Here is a 27292-nt window from a genome sequence, read left to right as displayed (position 1 = left end):
CATTTCTTCCTTCCTTCATGCTTTTCTCCCCCTTTTTGTTTTTTTTAATTTTTTTCCTTCCATCCATTACACGATTACATTTTTCTGTAAATCTATTAAAAAAGATGAAGGATTACACCCTGAAGAATTCTTGGAGAATAGGCGTATAAACTTCAGAAAGCATTTGCTGTAGTGGACAGAACTCAGTAAAGTGTACTTGTTTCTTTACTTCCTCCTGAAGTATATTGTCACTTAGAGAAAAATTTAAAGATGAAAAGCTGTTTGCAAAGTTATACTCAAAAGAAAATGCCATGAATGATTCAGAAACAGTCCTTCGCCTCTGACAGTCTGTCCTGGGCAGGAGCACCCAGAGGTCAGCATGGATAGAGCCCGTGTGATAAGCTGTATGTCCAGTGGTCATGGCTGCCATAGAATACCCACTACAGTAATCACCTCAGATCACCTGTGCCTTGATTTGGTCCTGTTGAACAGTTGCACTCCAGCTTGGTGGTGGGGATCTCTCTTCCAGGAGGCCTTCTGGTAGTGGTATTGTTTTTCAGGCCTGTCATCCCCTGACAAACTTACCTAGTGAAAATCAAGCTAATTATAACAAAACCCCCCTGTCTTCACATGACTCCTGGCAGCTCACCACGGAAGGGTCGGCAGCCATAGAATCTGCTGAGGTGCGAGTGTCCTGTCAGCTCTCCGATGGGTCTTTCTTTCAAACCTTCAGACAGCCTTAAAACCCTCTGAACAGCTCCTAGCCTGCCTCCTCTTGTGAGCTTCCCACCTGATCACCACAGGGGTCCTGTTCCAGAGCTTTCCTTCAGAGCCCTCACCAGGACTTCTACAGAAAAAGAAGGCTCCCAGATGGTTTCAGTTGACTGACTTGTAAATTCTGCAGGAACCTTTTAGAGAGGAAGCAGATTCCTAAAGACAGAATTGCCTGCATATTTTTTCCTGAACATTCCTTCCCCCTCTCCCATAGCATCATTTAATAACACGATTAACCTTCCCCCTTCAAGATTTTAAGCACATTGTTATGACAAGTGCCCCTTTAAAACAAAGCTCTCTTATTTAAGGAAATGTTAATCAGCTAAAAGAAGCCGCCAATTAGTTACATGCTGCTAGATTTGTTCCCTATGTGACATATTTTCTTGATGTCCACAGAAGCAGCTTATTAATTAAAAATATAATGAGACAAATGGCACTCTTATTTCTTCCTTTCACTTTGGAACATGTGATCCTTCTTACAATTCTATTTTCAGAGATTCTCAGTTGGTCAATCAAGTTTCTTCCAGCCTGAGTCATCTCCTTAACCTTTAAGAATTTCTTGAAAATTCCATTCTTCCAAAAATGTTACTAATATTTGTCAATGATTCTGTCTTGTGAACACTAGCTCTACTTAATGTATTGTGCCAAGAGAAGATTTTGTTCCCCGTAGACACTTTGATAAGGATGGTCAAGAACATCTAGGGTCTTGGTTGGTAATTGCTGCAAGTGCGCAGTGAAGGATTGCGAAGTATCCCACCTTCAGAAAGCCCAGCGCCTTGAAACATGGTACTGCCTCCAAATGTTTCCATCCTTACATGCAAAAGTACTGTGCAGTGTGTATGCTTTTTGAAACAATCAAACTTCTTAAATGGAAAACTCATTCGGTAGCCGGTGACTCCCTATTAACTATTTAGAAATTAATCTGACTCTATTCCTGGAGCCACTGTCCACTCAGTGATTGCATCCAGAGAATGTACGGTCCTTGCAAACAGCCAGCGACCACGACACACACATTCTGGAATATCAGCCGTGCCGGAGTGCTGACTCATATGCATGCTTAGCTTCTCTTCTTTCCATCTAGAAAATAGACTTTCTGGCTGGAATGGTAATTTGACCTCTACAGTGGCTGGCCATAGTTTAATAAAAGATCGCACTTCAAACTTGTTGCAGTCAGCTTTAGCAGAAGTGTTCTTTCCGAAGTACGGTGCTGGAGGTTTCAGGTGGCTAGCGGTGGCAGTTGGCAGACATAGTCATGGGCGGGGAGTGGCATTTGGCTAAGACAGTAATAGAAGAGAGTAAGAATAGTTGTGACTGGAAGCTGGCAGTGCCCCTCTCATCTTTATACTCTTGGTATTTTTTTTTCTTAGATCAAATATAACACTGATGCTTATATCTCATGGAATAAAATTAGAGATTTTCATTACGCAGATTTGAGGTGCTCCTGTTTCGTGGCTTTTCAGGAGACATATTAGTTTTGTGCTTTGCTTGGATTCTCTTCTTCCCTTTCTTCAGAACATGACTTAGATGTGGGCATTAACCCTGAGAGAAGAAGGCAGGTGTGCCATCCAGTTCCTTTTATTAAGCTAAGATAAAGGAGAAGGGGGTTCTGTGTAGTGTTTTACCGCTCTGAGAATAATGACTTCTGCTTGCCTGGAGCACTTGGTGGAGTTAGGAGCTTGAGTTCTCTATCCACCTCAAAGCTTTGCTTTGGCCGGCTGCCTAGCTTTGACCGTATCCGGCTGAGAATTTGACCAGCCTAAGTGATTGTTTAGGCAACACACAAGCTTCCCAAAGGGCTTTTCCTATTTTGTTTCCACTTTTTACTATTGTACTATAGAATGATGACGTTTATCATTATTCTGATTTGGATTTTTTTGGCAAATGTAGAAAAATTGACACCAGATCCCATGTTAAAAAATCATCATTTACTTGTCCATGAAGGATAGTGTCTTTCATTAAAACTTTGTTGAAAAGACAAGCAGGGGGCTTTGGGAACAAGCCCCTGAAGCCCCTCACCCTCCTCCCGAGGACCCTTGCAAGATTGTGTTTTGGAATACTGAGTCAGTGCCATGAATGACTAGACTGTACTTACGTGGGTTTATTAAAAATAGTCTCAGATATTGAAACAGGTTTTAACTGGTTATTTTCATTTAAATTTTCCACATTTAAAATGAATTTTAAGTTTTCCACATTTCCGTGCATTAATTCTGTTGTCAGACTTGGATTTTCAGAAATAAAATCTCTATCGTGGCTTCCTGGCGGTCTTTTCTGTGATAGCTTTCCACACTTTTTGCAAACTTAGCACCAAAGCTTCCATATATCCAGCAAATGAAGCCAAGTGAGGAACGTGACAGCCCCGCTGGTCATTATGCTCTTTCCCTTTATATGTGTGAGCCTGTCTCCTTTGCTTTCTGGTTAGAAAGATGATTGCAGTATTGAATTCTCATTTGACTTCCTTGGTACATTCTACCAGGACAAAGAAAAGAGCTGCCCATGTAGCCATTGCCTTTTTGTGAATACAGCAATTCTCCAAATGTCCTTTATTCTTCGGGTTGAGAAGTAGATTATCATCCCTTAAAGCAGAATGCCAGTTGACGGCCATTGCCACCCTTCCTTTAGGTTTAGTCAACCTCTGCCAGAACCCAGTCATTTCGTGAAACAGCTCTTTGCTCCCTTCACAGGCTCTTGAAGGGAATTTCAAAACAGTACTTGCATGGGTTTTGTTCTTCAGAGGTGACTTTTTAGAGTATGCACAAAGAAGAAAGTTACTAGAATTGGCAGTATCATGATATTTAGCACAGCAATGGAATGTGTTGTGTTTTCCCATGGAAATCCAGGACTTTTAATTTCATAATTATAATTTCTCTGTTAGACACCAATGAGTGATTATTGTCAATTTGCATTGCATACAATAGCAGGAAGAGGAGCCTTGAAACTGGTATTATCTCCTTTGTTTCCAGAAAAGTGACATCAGTACAACATGTTTTATTTAATTGTTCTTGTTAGTTTCAAATCATCTTATGCACACTGTTGATGATCCAGTTTGATCTGGGAAGGATGTAAGTGTTGCAGGGCTAGCAGCATGTTTCCTTCCTCTTGGTCCTCCGTGTGACCAGCCCCAGACATTTGAATCTGCTGGGGAGGCGGACACATGCTTGCTGGACCATCCGCATGGAGGTTCGCTCCTGTCTTCTACCCTTCCCTTTCATGCATACTGTGCTTTAAACTAGGAAACTTTCAAACTGTAAGGAATTTCCATTTTCAGCTAAAAAATAGTGAAGTTAGATAGTCTTCTTTCCTTTCAAAACTGCCTATGTCTGTGTATCCAAAAATGTAATAAGAATGGGGCTACTTGTTTTCACTGAGTGCTCGGGCAGGGGACCTCTGGGAACCGGAAGGAATGTGGGCAGATGCCTGCTAGCAAGCCCCTGTTCTGAGAAGCTGAGGATTGCTTTCCAAAACTGTTAGCTGTAGTTACTCAAAACCATTTTCCAGTGAAATATACCTAGAACAGAGGAGGAGAGAAAAGAAAATCTCTGGAAGGGACAAAGAAAAGGAAATAAAGTGGGGTTTTTTCAGAACTGGGGATTGAACTCAGGCTCTTGCACTTGCCAGGCAAGTGCTTACCCTACGGAGCCATCTCCCGGGCCCCTGTATATAAAATGTTCTTGAATTAAAAATCTCCAAAAATAATATAGGAAGTAAAGAATGTAAGAAAGATGTAAAGAAGTAGGAAAAATAATTAAAATAACATTATGCAATATCGTTTTAGCATGCTTTGTCCAAGTGTGTGTGTGTGTGTGTGTGTGTGTGTGTGTGTGTGTATTTCACTTTCAGATATAACCTTAGATATAATTATTTTTTATGAGCTGGGGATATAGCTCAGCCATACAGCACCTGCCTGGCAAGCACAAGGTCATAAGTTCAATTCCCAAATCCCTCTAAAAAATTTTATGTCTTGTGGCTTATCAATGAATCATACACATTTCTCTTATCTGTAAAGCTCCTTATATATATATTTGCCATTTGTATAGTGGTCCATCATTATGATAAAGTTTATTTAACCATTCATTTTTCTGTGGCATTTAATATGTAGCTACTTACGATCTTTTGCTTAATGATATGATGTCTTTGTGCATAAACATTCATCTACATTTATGGTATTGTTGTATAATTCATTTCTAAATATTTTGAAAATATAAATGGAAGATAAATTTTTAGTAAAAAGAAAGTGAGTATTAGAAATATTTAAAGAGGGCTGGTGAGATAGCTCATAGACTAAGTGCCTGCTTAGGTAAGTGCAGACACCAAGGTTCAGTCCCCAACACCACATGCTGTACCGGCCTGCCCCCCCACCCCGCTGAGCCGGCCACTGAGTCTGGGCAGTGGTACACACCTGTAATCCCAGCATGGGGAGGCTGTAACAGGCGGATCACTATGAGTGTGAGCTGTGTAGTGAGATCCTGTTTTGCATACATTGACAAAAGATGTATGACTTTTACAAAGGTTTCAACTTCTGTGGTTCTCCACTCTACCAGCTGAGCTATGGAAGGGTGTAGAGGCTCCAACTGCGGGCATTTCTGACTTAGAAATCTTTAAATCTTTAATTAGTTTTTTTGCCACAACTCTGGGGTCTCCTTGACTCATCTTGATTTTTGCAGATTGTGGAGTTTAGTGCCAATGAAGGTGGTGAATGCAGTGTCTGCTTAGGAAGTCACTTGCCACTTCTCTCTATTTCTGTTTCTTCCCAAACCTCTGATCCAGGGCATAATTTTTGTCTCATTAAAATTTCCTCAAATATCTCTTAAATGTCACTAATTTTCATAGCTCAGCAGTGGCTGTGCTGCTTCCTGGCAGGGTCCTGATAGTGGCATCAGAACAAAGAACTAAAATTTTACTCTCTTTGATTGATGTGCTCATTTTGCTACAGCGGACAAATTGGATTTTTTTTTTTTTAATACTGGTAATAAAAATTAATGTGTGATGTTGCTTTTCGGATGTTATTGGGTCTCTGCCTTAATACAGAATTCAGCAATAAAAGCGCTAACAAATGACCAGAAAGCCACCTCCTTTCCTTGCAAAGTAGAAGGTGCTCGTCTAATTTGTAACCCCAGTGTATTCATGCACGCGTGCCTGGCAGTGTGGCTGGGGGGGAAGCAGGACCAGCAGGGCAACAGTCTACATTTCAGCTTTTCACTGAACTGTGGTATTCTTCTTTTTCTTATTTCAGTACCTCCAAGGTTTACAAGAACTCCCGTTGATCAGACAGGGGTCTCTGGTGGAGTTGCGTCTTTCATCTGTCAAGCTACAGGAGACCCAAGACCTAAAATTGTCTGGAACAAAAAAGGAAAGAAAGTCAGCAATCAGAGATTTGAGGTATTAGGTCCATTGTTCTGTTTCTCTGGGGGAAGAATGTGCCTGCTCTGCCTTTAGTTTGTGTGTTACTTATTTGCTTCACTCTGATAAAAGGTGTTGAAATCTTGGAGAGATGACATTCTTTATGTTTGATGTGATGGACAATGTAAATTCAAATGACTCGTCAGAAAGGAGAACTGAGGTATCCACCTGGCTGACTTTCGTCTCAGCGTGTGCCAGAGTTCAGTGTTGTCAGGATCCATCCATCAGGATCATCCTCAGGCCGTTACATCCTAAGTGAACAAATCCACATGATGCAGAAAAACCCATGTCTTCCCGAGGCTTCCTATCCCATGCCCTCCTATGGATTCACATGTTTAGGCCTGAACTGAACTGTGTGGGCAGGTGCATAGGTCAAGCTAACCAGTTCAAGCCGAGCAGAATATACCTCTGTTACTTAGAATGGGGTGTGTTCCCTTCAATCCCATTGTCTGAAAGGTGGAGTGGCATTTTTTTCAGAAGGGACTCCTAGCTTCTGACAAGAAGTGAGCTGAGGGAGTGCTACGAGGAGAAGGATCAGTGTGGACAGCAGGTGTCCACTACACCTGACACCTGGGCTTGAAAGTCTGTGCAGTAGAAAGAGACCTTTGGTCCAGTGTGGCAGGGTGAAATCCTGCCCCGAGGGATGCATGCCCACACAGGCTGACACTGCAGGCAGACTTGTTGAAGGAATTACGTTGCTTTATTTTGGAAAATTCAATGCGCTGAAGGATGAACATGTTTCATACAGTCTTAGAGCTTTGTGAGGAGCCTCATGATTTATAAATGTGCTCATTATGGAGGACAAAACGTGGGCAGTAATTCACAGAGTGGCCATGGAAGAAGCTCAGTATCTCTCCTGTAGCTGAAGACGTGAGAGGATGGCTTGATCTTCGGGGTGCCCCGGACACTAAAGTGCCCCCCGTTGAAACTCACTTAAGTTTTGTCTGAGTTTCTCATCTACTTCATGGCCTCATTCACAGTTCTACAGACTAAAGGCAATTTCTAGTTATAAAAATAGCAAGTACAAAATCAAGAGCTCTTTGATCATGCTCACTTTTCACAGGCTCTCCTAGAGTGACATATGGCTTAAATGTGTAAAAGAATTTAATTAATGAGAGTGGCAAATGTGAAATATGGACTGTCATTTATGGATAATAAATTATGAATTCTATTTATTTGAAAATCAGTTACTTTAGTAGCACAGAAAAAGAATACCTTAAATCTTTACATCTCCTACACCACATATAAGATGATGTGTGTATATATTCTATTGGTGCACTCTTCTTTTTTACTTTAGATGAAATTAATTTTTTTGTCAATGACAAGTACTTCTTTATATGCTTACTAGTGACAAAGTGTTATAAGTAGGAGTAAGTTACAATATTACCCATTTGGAAGCACGAGCTCTGCTAATTGGTGATGTGAGCGATGCAGATGCACCCAGTGAAGGTTGCTTGCTCACTGTACACCTACTTCAAACTGTATCAAGTCTCAAAAATCTTTAATATCTGTTCGTAAGCCCTACAGTAGCTGTATATGAGACCGATTTTAATATTTCTTCTAACAGTGTCAAATACTGTCTCTGACTATGGCATGCATGTGGTCAGTACTGGATGCTGGATGAGATTTTCTATTTGGAAATTGCAGCACTAGCTTGTAATAGGTGGTGTATTTGTTTCTCATAAGTCAGGCCTCAGTGCAGGAAATAGTTCAGAAATGTAAACATATAAAGGCATTTAGCTTTAAATTAATCAAATTTGAGCATCCCATTATGATGGCATATGCCTCAAATTACAGGAACTGGAAGGCTGGTGCAGGTGGGTGCTAGTTTGGGGCTGTCTGGGCCTATAGAGCCTAGTGTTGTCTCAGGAAAACAAAACAACTGTAACAATAGAAAAGTTAAGTTTGAGTTGATATTAGAGGGTTTTGATCCTTTTTCTATTTTGAACCACCGAATATTCAGAATTTTTCGAAGACATGGAATGTTTAATAAAAACTAATGACTATGAAGGTTTTATCTTCTAGGATGCATAGCAAATTCATTTAAAAGCACATGCTTAAGAGAGGTGAAGATAAATCATGACACATTGAGAAAGGGAACATCTTGGGTATAATTATTGAGTTAGAATAAAAAAGGAGTGTACAAAGGCTTTAAAGAACATCTTTTTTTTTTTTTTTAATTGGTGGAACCAGGGATTGAACTCAGGCTCTTGCACTTGGCCAGGCAAGTGCTTATTCTACTGAGCCATCTCCCTGGCCCAAGCAGATCTATTTTTAAAATATTCATGCTCCCTCCACACACACAGTCTGGGGATAAGCATCCCGTAGCAGTATTGATAAGACACTCTCAATTCATTCATACTTAGGCACGTGGAAATATCATTCCTGGGGTATGTGAAAAATGAAGAACAGCATTTCAGTAAGTAACTGGTAGGACCAGCACACTCCTAGAGCAACAGATAAAAGATTCCCTAGCTGTATATATCTATTTACCATCATCAGCATCTTTTGGGATTAAAAAAATATAATGCCTGGATTAGCTGCAGTTGCCTGGGATTATTGGTATTACTAAATTGTTTCAAAGTAGAGTTCACAGTGATAGTGAATTCAGGCTTAGTGGCTAGGACATTAATTTTCTGCCTGGTGAAGCAGGCCTCCACTTTACAGCAAGAATGCCTTAAAATGCAGAAAATGCTGGACGAGAACAAATACTGTAATGATTTATGGCAAGATGGGTGTGTGCCATGGAGCTTTTGGTTTGTGAAAGCCATCTCGTTGGCTGCCTAAGTGCTAGATTTATGCAGTTTCTCTTCATGGTTCATTTATCTGTACTGCTCAGGACAAGACCCTTTGAAGAGCAATGCTATTTGAGGTGGCATGCGTTAATTCTTCACCTTACAGGGCATGTATGAAATGGATCCACATGTGTCTATATGCCGTCCAAGACAGCATAATTTGACGTTTCCCCATCATAGCTGTAAGCCTGTTGCAGAATTAACAGGCTTAAATTGCTCTAAAAACACTAACTGGAATATTTTCATGAATCAACCCTGAGTGGTTTTTAGGAGAGATTAGCAATCTACATTTTTGCATCTGTAGTTTTATGTCTTTCTCTTTGTTTAGATTTCATGAAACTTGATCAGATGTTTCACCTTACCATCATACCAGAATTTAGTCTTGGAATGCTGCTCCTTCTATTCCGATCCTACTGGCTGGTTGACCACTGCATGGGGAGGGTTAGCTTAGAGGTAGACAAATGTGACAACACCTGTGACAGCTATTGTTTCCTCTAATAGGTAATAGAGTTCGATGACGGATCTGGATCAGTTCTCAGAATACAGCCCTTGCGGACTCCGCGGGATGAGGCCATTTATGAATGCGTGGCTTCCAACAATGTGGGAGAAATAAGTGTGTCCACCAGACTCACAGTTTTACGTGGTAAGTTCTCCAGTATGAGGTTGTTGGTGGTGTTGTTGTTGTAGTTTTGTATTCTAGGTGTTCTTGTGAAGGATCGCTAAGAAGACTAGGATTGTTCTGATACTTAAATGGACAATGGCATTAAATAAAATGTTTATAACAATGCATGCCTTTTCTTGTTGTGGGCTTTTTAGAATCACTAATCAGGAAATGAAAGGAGATGTTGATTTTGCATTCCCTAGTCACTTTGATTTTGGCTGGAGCATCTAGAATGGCCTCTGCTAGTCTTTTATTAGTGTTGCTTATCCCTGGGTATCCCCTGTCCTTCGTTTAGACAGCTGGACTTTATCAACTTCTGTAACTGGTTTCAAAATGAAAGGAATGGTCTCTATTGAAAGACTGCTCCTGCTATGCAAGCAGTTGGTCAGAACCAAGAAGAAAATCTTTTATGTCAAAAATAATCTTTTCATTTTAGTCTTTAATCTATCTAGAACCAATATTGCTTGTTTTCAGGTTTCTGTGTTGCTTCTATAATTTGACCAAAGCCTGGGGTAACTTTCAGCGTGGTCAGCATTTAGACTTCCTTAACTATGAGTGCTAGAGAATAAGGAATGGTTAGGGTCTTCTGTTGTGCAACTCTGACTTTCAGTCATGTGTATAGAGTTAATTAAGAACACCACCTGATTGGACGCCTCGGAGTTGTCTTTCTGCATTTAACATTTTCATAACTATCTCTTCTCTTTCTGTATTCCTTTGTGTTTGTTTTGTGTTGTGCTTTATTATTCCTTGATTCTAGAATATAGGAAAATAGAGTTTTCTTAAAGATGAAAGGAATGGGAAGGATGGGGTCATGGACCATAAAGGAACGTACAAGGTCTAGCAATGTTTGTCTTCTATTCAACATTTATCTGTGCTGAGTGATGTATCACTTTGTGGTTTTTTAAATTTATTTTTTTGTTTCCCAAACTCTTGGTTATACACCTTGGTCCCTCCAAAGAAGGAATGCTTTGTGAATGTTGTCAAGAAACTGTTCCCTAGGATGAGGACAGTTATCTGTAATGCAGAGGAAATTCACCTGGTGGATTGGAGACGCGCAGGAAGTATTCCTAGCAGTATAATATGCAGAGCCCAGAACCTTAATGTAAAAGCTGGCCAGAAGCATTGAATCACGTAGTGTGGAAGAGGCAGTGTGGATGCGCCCACCCAGCAGAGACAGCCACACAGGCAGGGCCAGCCATGCGGAAGGAGGCTCACTCACACCGCTGCATTCCAGCCCAGGGTGAAGCCACTCAGCAGTCAAGTTCTTGTGCATGAGGGGCAGTAAAGAAGAAGAAATGATAGAGGTTGTAAGCTATAGTCAGTGAGTTGATAATTGAGCTGTATGAGTGAGTTTAAAAGTAAATGTGTTTATATCATAGGTTTACACTGTAGGTAAAAGGAAGAACAAAATCAGGGAGCTTCAGCACAGGTATTAGGGGGAAGAGTAGGGAATAGTAGCAGTGTATGTTTTAGAGTTGGAAGGAATCTTAGAAACGCATTATTCATGCTGTACTGTGTACTATGTAGAGATATTTCATACACATTCCTGTCTGTAATAGAATCAGACTGATTCATGGATCTTTGAAACTTTTACATTCTATCTTGATTGGTCAGCTTTCCTGTGCTAGATCAAAATGCCTGACAAATCACCTCAATGAAGGAAAAGTTTCCTTTGGCTCATAGCTTTGCAGATTTCGGCCAGTGGCCGGCAAACCCCATCCCTGAGAGTCTGCATGGATTCTCACTATGTTGGCAAACGGGGAGCACAAGGTTCAGCTGCTTCCTTCGTGGTGTCCAGAGAGCAGAGAACAGGGGAAGAACACCAAGAGGAGGAGCCCGGGGCTGCATGTGGGCCCCACACTCAGCCCCAGGACCTTATGGCTCTTTCTAGGTCCCCTCTCCTGACTGCTCATTCAGGTATGAACTTTTTACCCTGTTGATGAGTTTAAGTCCTCACAATCCCTTCGCTTTCCCAGAAATCTTGTACTCCAGTTAAATTGATAATGAATATTAGTAGGCACTCTATGGATTCATCCAGTATAAAAGTAGGTAGAAAGTTGTCCAAAAACAAATGGAAAGTTGTCAGAAACTTATCTTTTGCGGCCTAAAGCCCTGGAATTCTTTCAAAGGAAATAATAATCATTTGCTTGACGTAATCTTTATCCATTTGATGACGGCTGTAACAGAAAATTGACAAGACTATCACTTTACTTAGAAATCCTCATGCGCTTACGTTTCCCTGCATCCCAGGTGTCTGGAGTTCCCCCATTGAATGTGGTTTTACATAGTTAGTCCTCTAAGAAAACAAGCACATTTGGACACGTTAACATGATCTTCATTTTTATATATCTGTTCTACACGTGCCTTTGAATGAAAATTTATGATTTGGGTAATGAACTCTCCTGTTTTTTAAAGATTGGCAACGTTTCCTGAAAAAAATCGGAAGGTAATTGTAGATGATAGAAAAGTAGCCTAAACCTAACCTTAGTGCGGAGGGCTTGCATGCGTCCTGGTAAAGTCAATGAAGTGGGAGTGACGTTGTGCTTGAGAGACACTTCTTTGTCAGAAATTTCTAGATGACAATAATTATTTTAACGACAGTATTAAAAGCGTTCCATGGTAAACTAGCATTAACAGGCTGAATGTTGGGAAGAATCAGGTTTGTGTCGTAGTTGATGAGCTTTGTGTCCACCCTGAATTCTTCTTTTCTCATGAATTGCACTGGCAGAAGCGCAGGCCCTTGATTCTTCTATAGATGGTGGCCGTTTTACACTTTTTGTGCAGTGACCCTCACTGGATGCCCATTTTGTCTGCATTGGTCATTTATTTTTTCCTCACTGTGCTGAGAAATGCCCAAAATGTGCCAAGCGTTGTGGTGGCTTTTCTCTAAGTGGGCTGGATGCAGATCACTCATTTACTTCATACAGGGGACTGGAGAACCTAATTAGTTGGAGATTGAAACATATGACCTATGTGGCTAATACAGAGGACACTGAAATAATACCCTGCCCACACATGTGCATGGAGGGGAGCATTTCAGGGAGGAGGTTCCCTCAGGAGCTGGTTTCAAATGACCCTGGTTCCCAACAGCTGTGTTCAAGGAAGGCTAGCTCCAAGCTCAGGGCCAAACTTGTTCTGGACTGTGATATTTGGGTAATTCACCATGCACACTGTAGTGTTCATGCAGGAAGAAGCGGGGAGAAGGGGAAATTTAATGTGATACTTATGTCTTCTGGACATTTTTAAGTTTTAGTTGTCTTGAGAAGGGAAGTAGAAGAAAATCCTGGCTTCCCAGGTACCCAGGACATTCGGAGGCTGAACATATTTGTTACACACATTTCCTCAAAGGAGACCTGTAAGTGAAGGTGGTAGGACTCAGTGAAAGGTTATGAAGAGCTAAGCAAATTGCGTAGAATCTTTATAGGAACAACAGGTTTAACATAGACCTCCATGTAGGACTCAGCAAAGGACCAGAAAGGATGTTTTAAGAAGGATTTTCATTCAAATCAAATTGGCTCTCCCTGGTTCTCCAGTTTATAGACTACATTTTTTTTTTCCCAACCAGAGATATCTTCAGGAAAATGTGCAGTACAAATTTATGTAAGGATAACTGGGATGAAAATGTTTTCTCTGATATACGTTTCAGCTTCGAGGCAGAGAAAATGCCTGTCACCATCTGTGAGTTTTTTTCTACTAAACACCCAGAACCACCTGTTTGTTTGGGGGTAGAGGAAAGGCAAGATTTTTTTTTCTTGCTCACATGATTTGTTTTCTCTAAAAGAAAGTTCTCAAAAATGAAATCAGTTTTGTCTTCAAACATCTTTTCTTCCCTCCCCTCCTCTCTTGTCCCCTCTGTTCCCCTTTTCTTCCTTGTCCTTCCTTCCCCTTCCCTCTGGCCCTAGGATTTAGTCCAAGGACTTTGCATGGGGCTGCATGCCCAACCCCTTTTATTTGAGATGGGATCCTACTGTGTTGCTAAATTACCAAAGCTGGGCTTGAACTTGGGATATTCCTGCCCCAGTCTCCCAGAGACTGGGGTTACATGGTGCTCATGCCATGGTACCGAGCCTGAATGTCCTATTTCTTATTTAATTTTCTTTCACTGATTTAGTTTTTTAGGGTAGAATAAGAATATATTTTATTTTTCACTCAAGCCAGCATATAATAGCTTATTTTATTTTTTTTTAAGTTTAGTAAATTATTTTCAGAGACTTCTCAAGTGACATTATCCGATAAGCTATCACCCTCACTACTGCGGCTGAGTAGGGTGTGACTTTTGGCACTGCTGCCCTTCCCTGCTTAGAGGAGACTGGCTTTTTACATACAGGGCACATACAGAGCACAGGAACTATCTAAAAATGTTGGCTGAGGGCCATCTCTGAGGAGATAACCTGGTGGTTTAAGCACCTGCCTGGCAAGTTCAAGGATTCAGGTTCAATCCCCGATACCAGATGCCATACCGGCCACTGAAAACGAGAGTGCTGGTGCACGCCTGTAACTCCAGTGCAGGGAAGGCTGAGACAGGAGGATCACTGTGAGTCCATGCTGCATGGTGAGACCCTTACACATTTGAGACCTAAATACATAAATGAAGGAATAAATAAAAGATTAAAAAATAAAAATGTTAGCTGACCAAACGTGTGATGTTGCAGTCACATAGCTTAGCAGACACGCTCCAGTGAGTGATGCTTCTCGGTGTGCGTCCAGTCCACGGATAAATACATCATTTGGGACGCTCACCGTTAGGACAGCACGTGGCGTACCTCCATCCAGAGCTCAGGTGATTCGCGCTTCAGCTCCAGCTCTGTGACACGAGCGCTCTGGTACTTCGCACAAACCTGCCCCTTCTCTTTTTTAGCCTCCTTTGCACAGAGAGGCCTCAGCGGGAGATCAGATCCGTCAGAACTCTCCTAACTTTCTACAGCTCAGTGACAGTCCCGTTTTAGTCATTTGTCGCGAGATAGAAATACGCTCCCTGAAGGTGACTGGAACTAAGTAAGACACAGTGAGCAGTTGGAAGAGACAGAAAAGGCACTGGATTGGGAAATGGAGAGGAGTGTTTGCATAATATGTCTGTTTCACAAAATGCACACTATTATAGCGGTTGTTAAAAAAATAAAAAATGAAGTAGCACACAGCTTTTACAATCTTTCTGGGAGACAGCAGTCACCTATCCCCGCGTCGTGCGGTACCCTGTGATCGGAATTAGCATGTTCATTACAGTCTCATTTTATTAATGCCTCTTTTTGAAGATGAACACAGTTGGCCCTGCTGTGAAAATGGTACTTTGCCGTTTATGTTATAAAGTGGTCTCGGTTGGGGACCCAGGCTAGGAACATTAAAGAACAAAGCGCAGCTGCTTGACTGTCACACAAAAGGATTTTTATGAAAGACCGAAACAAAGGGAAGGGTGGCAGCGCAGAACCAGCCTGCTGAGGACTGTGGTACAGTGAAGACGACTTGCAAAGCCTTAGAAAATAGTGGAGTGCTTGGGATTCGTTGACGCCAATCTGATAAAGCTTCCCCATCCGATGCCTTCCTGCTGGAAGGAGGTGGCGGTGGGCAGAGCCACTTTAGGTAAACAGCAACTTGTGAATTTTGCTCTTGGTAGGGTCCTCCTTGGGACTTAAAAGGGTTCTTTATCAGCGTCAGAAATGCAGGAATCCAGTGAGGACAGTGAAGGGCTCCTTGCTTAGGAGCCAGGCGGGAATGTTTGGGAGAAAGCTGACCTGTGTGCAGAGCTCTTCCTGCTTCTGTCTTCCGATTTCTGCCCCCTCTTTGGCACCATTTGCATTGTTTTCTGCACCGAGGTTAGGCCTTGACAAGGACTCAGAATGAATGCACTTGTGAGTCATTGCGTTGAAATGAGAGCGGCTTTCTTCTCTTGACCTCATATCCATCCACTACTCTGAATGATTTTGAAATGAATATAAAGTCAGGGGAATCTCTGCTGCTGTTTGATGCCTTGAACTATGAAAATGATGAGCTAGAAAGGAATTTGGCGTTTATCCCTCAGTCTTTTATTCTTGATGTAAGAAACCAAGACCTAGGGAGCTTGAAATCATTTGTTCTTGGTCAGAAGGCTGAGGTTGTCTTGTGTTTTTAGTACATTGCAAAGTGTTGGAGATTAAGCTGTGTAAGGGAAAGTTCATCTAATCAATTAACATTGAACACTTCTCTGTGAGCTGCGATTTTTCAAAAGAATATAATTCTAAAAATGAGACATCAGTACTTAATAGTCGCTTATATATGATTGAAGATCACACTTTATACCTAGATATTTGTTGGCTTTCAGAGAGAAAATGTGGACACTTTGAAACTGCAGTTTCTTGGCTTTCAAAATTAGTTTTATTTTAAGCTACTAATTAAGGGGTAGTTTTAAAAGTTGTGCATGCATAATTTATTGGGATTTGGGACACGGATATACCAAATGCCTCATCTAGGGCTTAATTATCAAAGTCCTAATTACATATCTCCTTAGAAGAGTAAGTAACTTATTTTATCCTATTAAAAAACAATGACTTGTGAATTAATGCTACATTAAACACAACAAGAATGACATATATCCTAGTATTCTAAAAGTATTTTATCAATGATAACAAAAAGGCTTAAGATTGTCATGCCTCTCAGCTTGTAAAATGAACTTGTACTTTAATTTAAACATTTGAAGTATTTCTTATTAGTTTGTTGTAAAATGAACTTGTATTCTAATTTAAGCATTTAAAGTATTTTTTGTTTGTATATTTGAACTTGCCTTTGGTTGTTAAACTTTAGCTTTGCATGGAATACGTATTATATTCATTTTTTAACATTGTGTACTTTAACAGACTTTTGTCATAAGTGTAGCACATTCCTGATGATGTGTATGCTCAGGTTTGAAATTTGATCATTCTTTGGATTTTCCTAGAAAAAGTACTGCATTGTTTTGTTTTTGTTGAAACCTATAGACCCCGGGTCTACACGCTCTCTCTACACAGATAGGACTCACAGTGATTCTCCCGTTTTCAGCCTCCCAAGCGCTGGGATTAGAGGCATGCACCACCAGGCCCAGTCTCCATCTCGATCTCAGCGCGCCTTGAGGGTGGGGCTGGCACAGCATACCTGGGATAGAACTCCGGCCCTTGTGCTCCATACAAGCAGGCACTTTAGTCCGCTGAGCTAGCTGGGCGGCCCCAATACTCCATTTTAAAAAGTATAATGAAAAAAGATCTCCTGACAAAAATAAAGTTATATGTCAAAAGTGAGAGCAGCAAGTCAATACTGACAGTTTTCGGATATTTTCCATCAGGAGTGTCAGTGTATAATTCTCCTCCTTTGTGTCTTTCATTGCACAAGTAACTGGAGATCTTTTAATTACCAGACAACTAGAAAATGAATGTGGCATGAAAGTGGAAACTCATAAAAACTTGACTTTTAGTATTTATAAATTTCCATATTTATATGTCATATAATTAAGCCAAAACTTGTATATATATATATATATATATATATATATAGTGTGTGTGTGTGTGTGTGTGTGTGTGTTGGTTACTTTGTTTTATGGCAGTTTCCACTGTGCATCGTTATTTAATTTTTACTTCTTAAGATTTGTATTCCATATGCCCTTCCTTTGAGATTAAGCCTTATTACATTTTCCCATGACCTAGAAATAGTCTCAGCATTTACCGTGTGTCCAGTAAGTTCGCATCTCTGAAGGAGCCTCTGCATGCAGTGATATGATGTCCTACAGTAAGGGAGAGCTTGCCTTGCTTGCAGTGGTCTCTGCGGTGGGGAAGGGAATGGAGAGAAAGGGTAGAAGTGACACGCGGAACCACAGTGGGGAGAAAAGGCTCTGGGCACATGCGCGTGGGCACATCGCGGCACTCGCTGCTCCCACAGGCGTGTTAGATTTTGAGTGTGAGTGTATACGTATGCGTGCGTGAGTGCGTGTGTGATTGTGTGTGTATCTGGTACTAGTGTTTGAACTCAGGGCCTTCACTTTGAGCACACCCCTAGCCTGTTCCTGCTTCTTCTTTTCTATTATTATTTTCTTTTCTTAGATCTGGTCTTGCTAAATCGTCCAGTCTGGGTGTCTCGGCCTTTCTGAGTGCTGGGATTACGGGTGTGCGCCACCACCCCTGGTTCTTCTGTTAAATTCTTAGACCTCTTAGGATCCTTTTGAGGAGTTAATGACATTTAGGTACAGCATGTAGCACAGCGACATCAGTGAGAACGATGGCTGAGAAACGTCCTTGCTTTCTGCGCTTGCCAGGCCTTTCAGTCAGAGCACGTGGTTGGGTCTCTCATCTGTTGCTCCGTGCTCAGCTTTTAGAGCCGTGCTGGGCACAGACCAACCCAGGAGGGTGCACTCCTGACAGGGTGACTGTTGGACCAGAGGGGCAGGCCAAGAGTTGTGGAGAAAGGCATTTCTACCTTATTTTTGAGACATGGTTTATTGCAGCAGATTGGAAATCAGCGCTTAGAGATGTCGCTCCGCGGGCAGCACAGTGCCTTCCTGATAGGCATAGGTCTTGAGCTCAATTCCTAGGTATTGTCTCAGTGACTCCTCTCTCATTGCTGGGACAAATACCCAACACCCAGAATGAAGGAAGGAAAGGTTTATTTACCTCACAGTTACTGGAGGTTTCAGTCCGTACTCAGCTGGCTCCAAGGCACAGTGGCACATGGCAGAGGGCAGCAGCTCATGGCTGCAGCAAAGAGCAGAGAGCAAAAGGGAGGAGTGGAGGCAGCTCCAGCCGCTAGCTAGCAGCTCACCCCTCCTTCTGTTGCAATGCAGATTACCTGCCCAGGGCAGGAGGAGCATCCACGCCCACAGTGACCGATCACAAGCTCCAGCAGCCACCCCAAGCCTGCATAAGGCTTGGGGGAAGACTTGAATACAAACCATAACATGTATATAATGAAAATCACTTGTTCACATGAAAATAAAGTAAGATGAGTCTGGGAAAATAGACATGTTTTCCTAAATGACTTTGAAAAATCAAAGGTCATTTCCTGGTACAGTGCAATTTATTATACAAAAAGCAGGAATATTAGCTTCTCGTTCCTTTGCCCTTATATTTGTTCTAAATGTTGCATTTTTGAAGATTGTTGGACAGAATATTTATTCATTAGGATCAGATAGTCAATTGTTTGAATAACTTAACTTAAACTAGGTCATACTTAAAATATTTCTCTTCTATTATGTTTGCACTATCCTAGTCCACAAAATGGATGAAAACCTGTAATTCTTTTTTTAATGTATTTGAAAATGTAGTATCATTAGTTATATATTTTAGAAAAGCAGGAAAATATCAAATATCATTTCAACACTTTGATAGGTGATAGAGAAAAATTTTTCTTTTTAGTTCAGGTTATTTCACCATCATATTCAAGTACAGTAAGTAGTAGACGTGTAGGTATGCGTTCAAATTCTGCAGACAGACCCGGCTTCAGATTCTGCCCTATGGACACATCTCTTAACTTTGGTAAATGTCAGCTGCTGTAGCTACTGTGTGCAGTTTGTCCGAATACCTAACGTGTGTAGCAAGAATGCCCACGCAGTGTGCGTGACCCAGCCTGCGTCAATCCGTGGATTTATTCATTGGACGACATGGCTCCGTCATGCCAGCGTTATCCTTACTATTGGGGATAAAAGGTGAAAAAGGCACAGTCCTCTCCTGCTTTCAAGGAAGACGTATTGTCTGAGGGAAGAAACCTAACTTTGGTTAAAATGGCAAAGAAGTTACACCTCTGTGTGTGGTTGTGGATAGTGATGAAAGCGCTTTCCTACTAATTCAGCTTGTAGAGCTTCAGGCTGGTGCTTTCGGGACATCTGCCGCCTCCCTTAGCCTTTCATCAGCGTAGCAGTGAAGTGTGTCGGGGTGAAGGGCGCTGGACCTGCGAGGCTTCACCTGCTGGAAATGTGAAACTCCTCGCACCCCCCTTTTTTTCTCCTCAAGAATAAAACGTTTTGGGAAAGAAAAAACACTATATTTCATTGTGGATGAAGATTTGAGATCACTTTGTTAAGGTTTTGAAAAATAGGATGCACTAAAAACTTAAATAATTACCTTTAAAGTTATAGCCCCATTTGTTTCTTTCCCAACTAATAGTAAAAGGAGTTTTTATTGCTACACTTAACTGTTTTTTATGATTCCTTTTTGCTCTAGTTGGAGATGACAAAGCATATGTGACTAGGAAATGGTTTTAAAATGTACTAGTAAAATATCTTAAAGCATCTTCTCCTTCAGAGGACTTCATTAAGCTCAATTGATTTTCATAATAAAATATTTATTTATTTAAAATGGGAATTTAAGTGTTTTTCACTCTTCAGAACAAGTCCATCTCCTTACTTCCAAAACAGCATTATTCCACAGCTGCTTTTGAGGCCTACCCTCATGGCAGAGCGTATGCTCTGAGTGGGCTCTTTTTCACCTTTTTTCGTGTCTTTATGCCTTAGGATGATAAATCTGCATTTCTGGGTGCTGCCACGCCTGCTGCAGGCTGGAGCTGAGCTATAGCTGACTTACTGTGGGCCCCATTCATCTGTGTGATGAAGGTGCATTAATGAAGTTAATACTCACCAGCTCAATAGCAAATGAAAATCTCCCATCGCAGCGTACAAACAGATAAATCATCATCTGGCAGGTGGTGTTCACTCGCACTGAAATTATTATTCTTAATGATTTCCATAAACTTATTCCAAAGCTCTAAGGATATCAAATGCCACCCAGCAGAGCAGAGGATTTGCTCAGTAGGACTGGGATTCCACTGTTCTTTCTTAACTCTCTAACAACACGATTAAAATATGGTTGAGGCAAGCTAAAAATGAAGAACTGGTTTTAAAGTAAAAATTACACGGTAATTACAGTATTACCATGAAAATGCCAAGGAGTCATGTTTTCAACAGGCCTGGCACTGGTGAAGCTCAGTGGACATTTCTTCTTGTGCCTCGCAGTGCTGCATCTTGGTTGAAAGATCCACATCAACTTTTGGCAGACTCCAGTGCTGCTGTCTGTGTGGGGGTCGTTGGTCTCGTGGCTGAGGGAGGGACAGAGTTACCCCGTGTCTAAGACATGCAGTAGACTTAAGGTGCTGTTGCAGGAAGACCTCATAGGATCCAGCAGGATATCCAGGAAGGGAGGGATTTTGCTCAAGTTTTGAAGTGTCTGTATTTGTTTTCATAAGATATGTTGCAGCAGGTCCAGTGGATTACAGTGTGATGCAGAAGAGATGGATTTTCTTTTTGGGTCCAACTAGAAGGATGAGACTGTGTGTAAGTAGGTTACCCACAGCAAGAGGGTCCACTGAGTTGGTTATAATGGGCAGTATTACTAATTACTATTACTATTACTAATTAATGGGCAGTATTACTCATTTTTTGTGTGTGGCTCTTGAGTTTCTCTTCACCTTGGATGTAAAGAGATGCAGGATAGCAGGAAAGGGCAGGTTAGGGAAAGCTGTAAGAGCGTGGTGCTTAGGAAAAGCAAACCTTTTGCCCAAAGGTTAATTGAAAGTGTATTTTTAAGAATATGCTTTTTGCTGGTGATGATTTATTTATCTTTTATCATTATATTAAGTTAAATAAGTCAGGCATAGAGAAAAAGAAACACCAGGTGACCCGAGTCCTACGTGAAATCAAGGCGCATCATTGCCATAGAAGCAGAGTGTGCCGTTGTGGTTATCAGGGCCTCGGGGTGTGATGGGGTTGGGGAAAATAATTTCAGGAGACCCCATCTACCATATGATGTGTTTTATTCTTGCCCAGAAAGCAGGTAGTTATAAGCATGTGAGGAAATGTATCTGTGTTACTTGGCCAGATTTTGATATTCCACAGTGCAGATATACTTCAAACTATCATACTGTACACTAAAAATATGCTGGTTACCTGTCAATTTTAAAAAAAATTAAAAACAACATAAATGTTTGAGGCTACCACAGGTAGTTAAAAAGATAATACTGGTGATTGTAGACATGCAAGAGTGAGTCATGTTCGTGTTTTATGACCTTTGGACTTTCTCTTTGAAGCCTCTGCTGAGGACCCTTGAAAGTCACCCCACCCATCTCCGAAACCTCACAAAGAACTGCTTTCACTTCAGTATGACAATTGTTCAGAAAATCTTAGTCAGAATGCATGACTTTATCCACAATATATTTTCATGGATTCAAACAATCTGCAGGCAGTTGTTCCTTCTGAGTATTATTTGCTAGATTTGTTCAGTTTGCTGTAAGTTAGTAAGCCTTTTGTGTCTGAGGACTTTATTTGTTATCAAAGAATCTGCAGTGTGGTAATCTCTTTTTCAGAATCCAAATATCTTGTTATTCTAGGAAAGTGTTTCTTTTGCTATGTCCAGGGAGGCTGATTTGTGCAGAAAGTTTTCTGTCCATATCTGTCTTGAACAGCAGCAGTGTATCTTTACGGGCCTTATTGTTGAGGTGGTGACTCTAATTTCTTATTTTAGGCAAAAGCGTCTGCAAATTAAGACTGCAGAAAGCAACCGTGAGAAGATTCTCGCAGTTCGACTCGGTTGGACAATTCTTCATTACCCTGACAATTTAATTGGGTGTAAAAAGAAATGGCAATTTAAAATCAAGGGCTATAAGTGGGACAAAGTACTGGTTGCAAAGATAGTATTTTTGTAAAAAGCAAAACACAAAGAAGGTACATCTTTAATTCTCTATTTAGTTACTTCCAATTGAGCATATTCTGTGTTTGAACAGCCCTATCCGATGTGCCTTTCAGTGTCACCTTTCACAAAAGCATCTCAGTGAAGATAAAGAGAAGAAAGTGAGTCACCTTTTATGCATACGTATAGACACAGATGTAGAAATGCCGGCTTCTATGACAGGTTGTCCCCTCAGAATGGTATTCTTTCACTGATTTAATGACTGTTTTTTTCCATTCAAGTTATTTAAATTTGTATAATTGGAGGACAAAATGGAATGACAAAGTAGCCTCCCTGGTTCTTGGAGGTAGAAATATGATGAACAGTTCTTATTCCATAGAGGAAGAGGGCCCGTTGGACCGATCCATGCTCCTGTTCCCACCACCCAAATGGGTGGCCAGAGACGGGCACCCAAGGTATTTGTGGATATCATGAATGTCACAGTTTGGTTTGGTCCAAATCCTATTACTGGAGGTTGAGTGTAACCTAATACTCAGGAGGAGAGATACATTCTCTACATTGGGTTTTGCATATCTGCTTGATGAACATGCATCAGACTTTATCCAAAATGACAGTCGTTCATTCTCCTGAGAAGCATGAAGTTCTCAGCTGCTTTCTGGATCTTAACATGGGTGCTGCGTAGATCAGCCTTTATCCAAGCTACTGACTAGGCAGCTTCATTTGTGTCTGGCTTTTTTGCTTTCTTTGCTCTTTCTCTTTTTTCTTCCTGCAAATGTTTTAAATAATTGCCATTAGCAGATATCAGTTTACATTTTGTGACCCATGAAGACTGAGGAACTTAGTATACTTTGGCTTCTTACAGATGGAAATAGATACCTGTCGCTGTAAAGAGGGACCAGGTAAAATAATAAGGCTTTGCAAATAAATATTTTGCACAAAAGTTAATGAAAATAGAGTCTGTGTTTAGGTGAAAATTTGAATATGTATGTATGATTTTTACCCTGATTAGCGAGGCCATTATCAGCTAAGTTTCCAAAGAGGCCCTGGCTGTGCTGTGTGCCACCTGAATCTCAGATCTGTTTCCTATTGGCTGGTGAAGCCATCTTGGCAACATAGAGGAGGAGATTGCTGCAGCCAGATTATTAGCACAGGTACGTTGTTAGTGTTTCTAGCCAGAGTAACTTATAAGTCAAATACTTAAGAGTACCACCGCCTAGGTACTCTGGCCTAACTTAACCATCTTTTTCTTTCTTGAAAGGTGGTTTTATATGAGATGTACAGTAAAAATAGTGTATGTCCTTGTGTAACTCCCCACAGGGTGAATAAGTCTGTGAATGTAATATAAAAATGTAAAATATTTTTTGATAAGGAATCATAAGTTTCTCTTCACATCTTCATTAGAAATTGTGCCAACCACAGAGTATAGTTTCTTATCTTATCTAGGGTTGTCATTCTCTCCTGAATTTGCCGCAGAGGGATCTGAGGGAGGGACTATTGTGCTCAATTCTGAGGTGCTCCGTTCTTTAACGCACTGGCTTTATGATTTCATGAAGAGATGGTAGCTATCAAGCTTGGAAGATAAAATGCTAAATATTACGTGCAAAATGATGTTATGAAGACCATGTAGTGGATTAAATTTTAAAAGTATAAATTTCAAATAGTGCATGGATTGTGTTACAATTTGAAGTGTCTCTGATGTTTCCGCACTCGAATAAACTCGGTGGGGAGCTACTGTTTTTCTGACAAGTTCATTGGCCCATTGCGGTTTGATTGATTTGTGCTAATGATTGAGTGCCTGTAAAAACCCTTCATTTCTCCTGTAATTAGAAAGTCAGGATTTGATATGTGATAGGAAAGAGGATTATATCATGTGCCAGTACTAGTTCTGTTCAATAATTCAATTGTAAAAGCCTTGGAAATTGCTTGACTTCTTTTTATAAAATGTATATATCATCATTCATAATGTTCATTTTTAAATTTAGGGAAGGTGTGTGAATGATCGAAAGTTGTTTTAAAGGAAATGTTTGAAAGCAGTCGCGATTATTTTATTTTCTCCGTGGCGGAGCGAGCAAGGCTGGATAAACAGCCAGCTGTTTTAGTTACTTTCTTCTTGCTGCGTCACAATATCTGGAACCCTTAACTAAGGAAGAAATTTCTATTCTGGCTCATAGTTTGTAGACATTCAGACCCTTGCTGGATGCCTCCAAAGTAGGTCAGCATAGTAGGAGGGTAGGTGGAAAAAGCAGCAATCAGGGAGGAGCAGGGAGGAGACAGACCAGGCCATGCCCAGTGGCCTGCCTCTTCCTGCCAAACCTTCCTCTTAACTGCACATCAGCCTTAAGACCCCAGAATCCAGTCACCCTCCTAAGGCCCCACCTGTGAGTGCAGGTGCCTTTGTGGGGAGGCATATAGATATAAATCATAATACTAAGATATGGTGGCACTCTGTTAAGACTGGAATATTGAGTATATGTTGGTCAACTGCTGCAAAGTCTCTTTAGAGTGAGGTAAAGAGTGAAAATTGTTATTTCCCATCAAGGACAAATCTATTGTGGAGACAAACATTTTTTCTCTGACATTGCATCTTTAATACCAAGTTAATTTTTCTCTAATCTTAAGGTACAATAAAGCTAATAATTAAAAAAATTTTAAAAAGTCACTGTGCGTGTGTGGGTTTCAGGAGTAGGAATTTCACTTAAAATGGCTTTGTCCTCATTGCATGGTTTTACTCCAGTGGGTAGTCTTTTAGGTAGTGTGGACTGAGGCTTATCAAAATATGTAACTTGACTTTTAAAACAGAGAAGTGAGATTTTACAGAACACTACAAAAGGTTGTTGTGTGGCTGAGAGGATGGATGAAATTAAATTAAGCCTAACTGAGGCAATTGTGACCTTCTGTGTAAACGGAAACGGAGCTCACTCTCCCCAAAGTGAGCATTCTGGAGTTTTGTTTGTGCACTTGGTGTACTGAGCCCTCCTTGAGAAATTTGGGCCATAAGGTTGACTTGCATGCTCATCAAGCACCCAGAATCGGAGGCACACTCTCGGAGCACTGGCCTCCCACGGCTCCCATTAATGCTAATGGGAATTACACATGTGCATTGAGGATCACAGACTACAGCCTTTGAAGTTGGGGTTGCTAATGGAGTGCTTTCTTCAGCTGTGCTCAGCTTCAGTGGTGGAGCTGATTTGGAGTGCTGTAAAATGTCAGTCTTGGTAAAACCCCAGAACATTATCAAAGCAGGCTGACAGTGAAAGAGGTAGCTTTTAAAATATAAGTTAGTTTTTTTTTTACCCCCCCCAAATGAGGAGGAAATTATCAGGCCAAACAAAAGACAGAGCAGAGAAGCCTGGAAAATGGCTTTTGTAGAATTTTGCAGAACTATATGGATTGCTCTAGGCTGAATATTGTGGGCTCAGCAGTCCCCAGAAGTCCTCGGCCCTGTGACTGCATGCATGAAGTGACATCCTAAGTATCTCAAATGTCGCTATTAGCTCCTATGTCTTCCTTTTTTCTTGTATAAGATCGTTTGTAGCAGCAGATTTTGCAAGAGACTAAAAAGTTGTAGAAGTATTCCTTGTAGAATTGTGCACAGAAGGGAAATGAAATCGTACATGGCTGTCTTCTGCATTGTGGTCAGCCTTCATTCCCATGGGTCCCCCATTACTGACATCATCTCTTAATAAAATTTACTTATAACTCCCAATTAGCAGTCATGTTGATTTCAGAGAATGGCACTAAATTGATTCATGTACATGCACATTCGCAAGTGAAGTTAAACATGACAAGTAGTTCATCTATTTCTTTTAAAGACTAGTGAGCTCAGAGGTTGGATCATGTGATTATCAGGTGCACTTTCATTCTTAGTAAGAGACTTCTTTGCTTATAGTCTGTGTGATGAAACATCAGAAGATTAATGATGGATGTTATACAGAAAACTAGGGCAAAATGTGTGGGTAGCTCACTGTAAAGCTACTTGCTTTCAAAAGCGTAACTTAAATTACATTTATAGTATTTGATTAATCATGTCATATTCACATCTGAAGGACAGAATATTGCAGGTAATGTAGGTCAAATAATAGAACAAAATAAGAGAAACTCATACTCTGACTGCCTTGCAGATTTATCAAACTATGAAAAGCCTCACTTTTATTATGTTTTAGAGAAAAAATAGTACAGGAATAACTGTATTCTTTGAATAGAGGCACAGCTTCTAAGAGGACAGACTATTCATTTAGAAAGTTCTTGCAGAAAGATAGGCTGAGATTGTAGAAATGCAATTCTTCTGGTCCCTTAGGGCATAAGAAAAATAATGAAAGCAGTTGTGAAACTGGTATCTGACCCTGTGCACTGTCCTGTGGAAGAGGGATTAGATTTACTTTCTGCCTTTCAGACAGCCAAGTGAGCAACACCATGCGGCAGACTTTGGAATTTGGTGAACTTCCTGAAAATTGCCAGGGATGTTTTAGGGGTAAAGGTAAGCGGTCATTTTGGAGTGTGCTAAAGAAGCAGAGAACTCATACTGTGAGGACAAAACGTGGCAGGATGATGCCAGCGATTGGGTGATGGTGTGATCATCTCTATCTTTGTTTCCACTAGGCTTCATGTGTACTTAAAAAGCCTTTGTAGGTGTGGTTGGCATGCTCTGTTCACTGAGGGAAAATCTCAGGAATCTATGGGGATATTTCTCCTCCCAGAATAGAGAAGGAAAAACCCATTAAGATGAAAGAGTGTGACTTATTCTTTAAAGCAGGTATAGTGAAACTTTGTCTTCTTCATATGTATATGATTTTTACATTTGCTAATGTGGTCAGAAGCCGCACTTTTTAGGCTGAGGAGATAACTCAGTGGCTTAAGTGCCTGCTTGGCAAATGCAAAGTATCAAGTTCGATTCTCAGTACCAGGGGAAAAAAAAAGACTACATTTTTTGGCTAACAGCTATATATTTTGTGCTGGGTGTATCAAAAAGCTATCACTCCAAAGAAATAAAGCAGTAAAATAAGTTCTTTTTGATCAGAAAAATTGTAGAGCTTTAATATTGACCCACAGGATATTGAATATACAGATATATATATATA

At 40.8% G+C, this 27292-nt stretch overlaps 1 protein-coding gene across 1 annotated transcript in view; it reads left to right on the top strand.

Annotated features, from left to right (window-relative positions):
- Ptprd (protein tyrosine phosphatase, receptor type D) overlaps nucleotides 1-27292 on the top strand; it is a 437469-nt gene that overhangs the window by 93897 nt on the left and 316280 nt on the right. Inside the window, exons 2-3 of the mRNA XM_023715852.1 lie at nucleotides 5984-6129; nucleotides 9447-9588. Of these exons, the coding sequence (XP_023571620.1) occupies nucleotides 5984-6129; nucleotides 9447-9588 (288 nt within the window). The remainder of the gene's footprint in view (nucleotides 1-5983; nucleotides 6130-9446; nucleotides 9589-27292) is intronic.

The sequence above is a fragment of the Octodon degus genome, unplaced genomic scaffold, assembly GCF_000260255.1.
Source record: "Octodon degus isolate 3935 unplaced genomic scaffold, OctDeg1.0 scaffold00044, whole genome shotgun sequence".
NCBI lineage: Eukaryota > Metazoa > Chordata > Mammalia > Rodentia > Octodontidae > Octodon > Octodon degus.
This window is presented reverse-complemented; position numbering and strand designations above follow the sequence as displayed.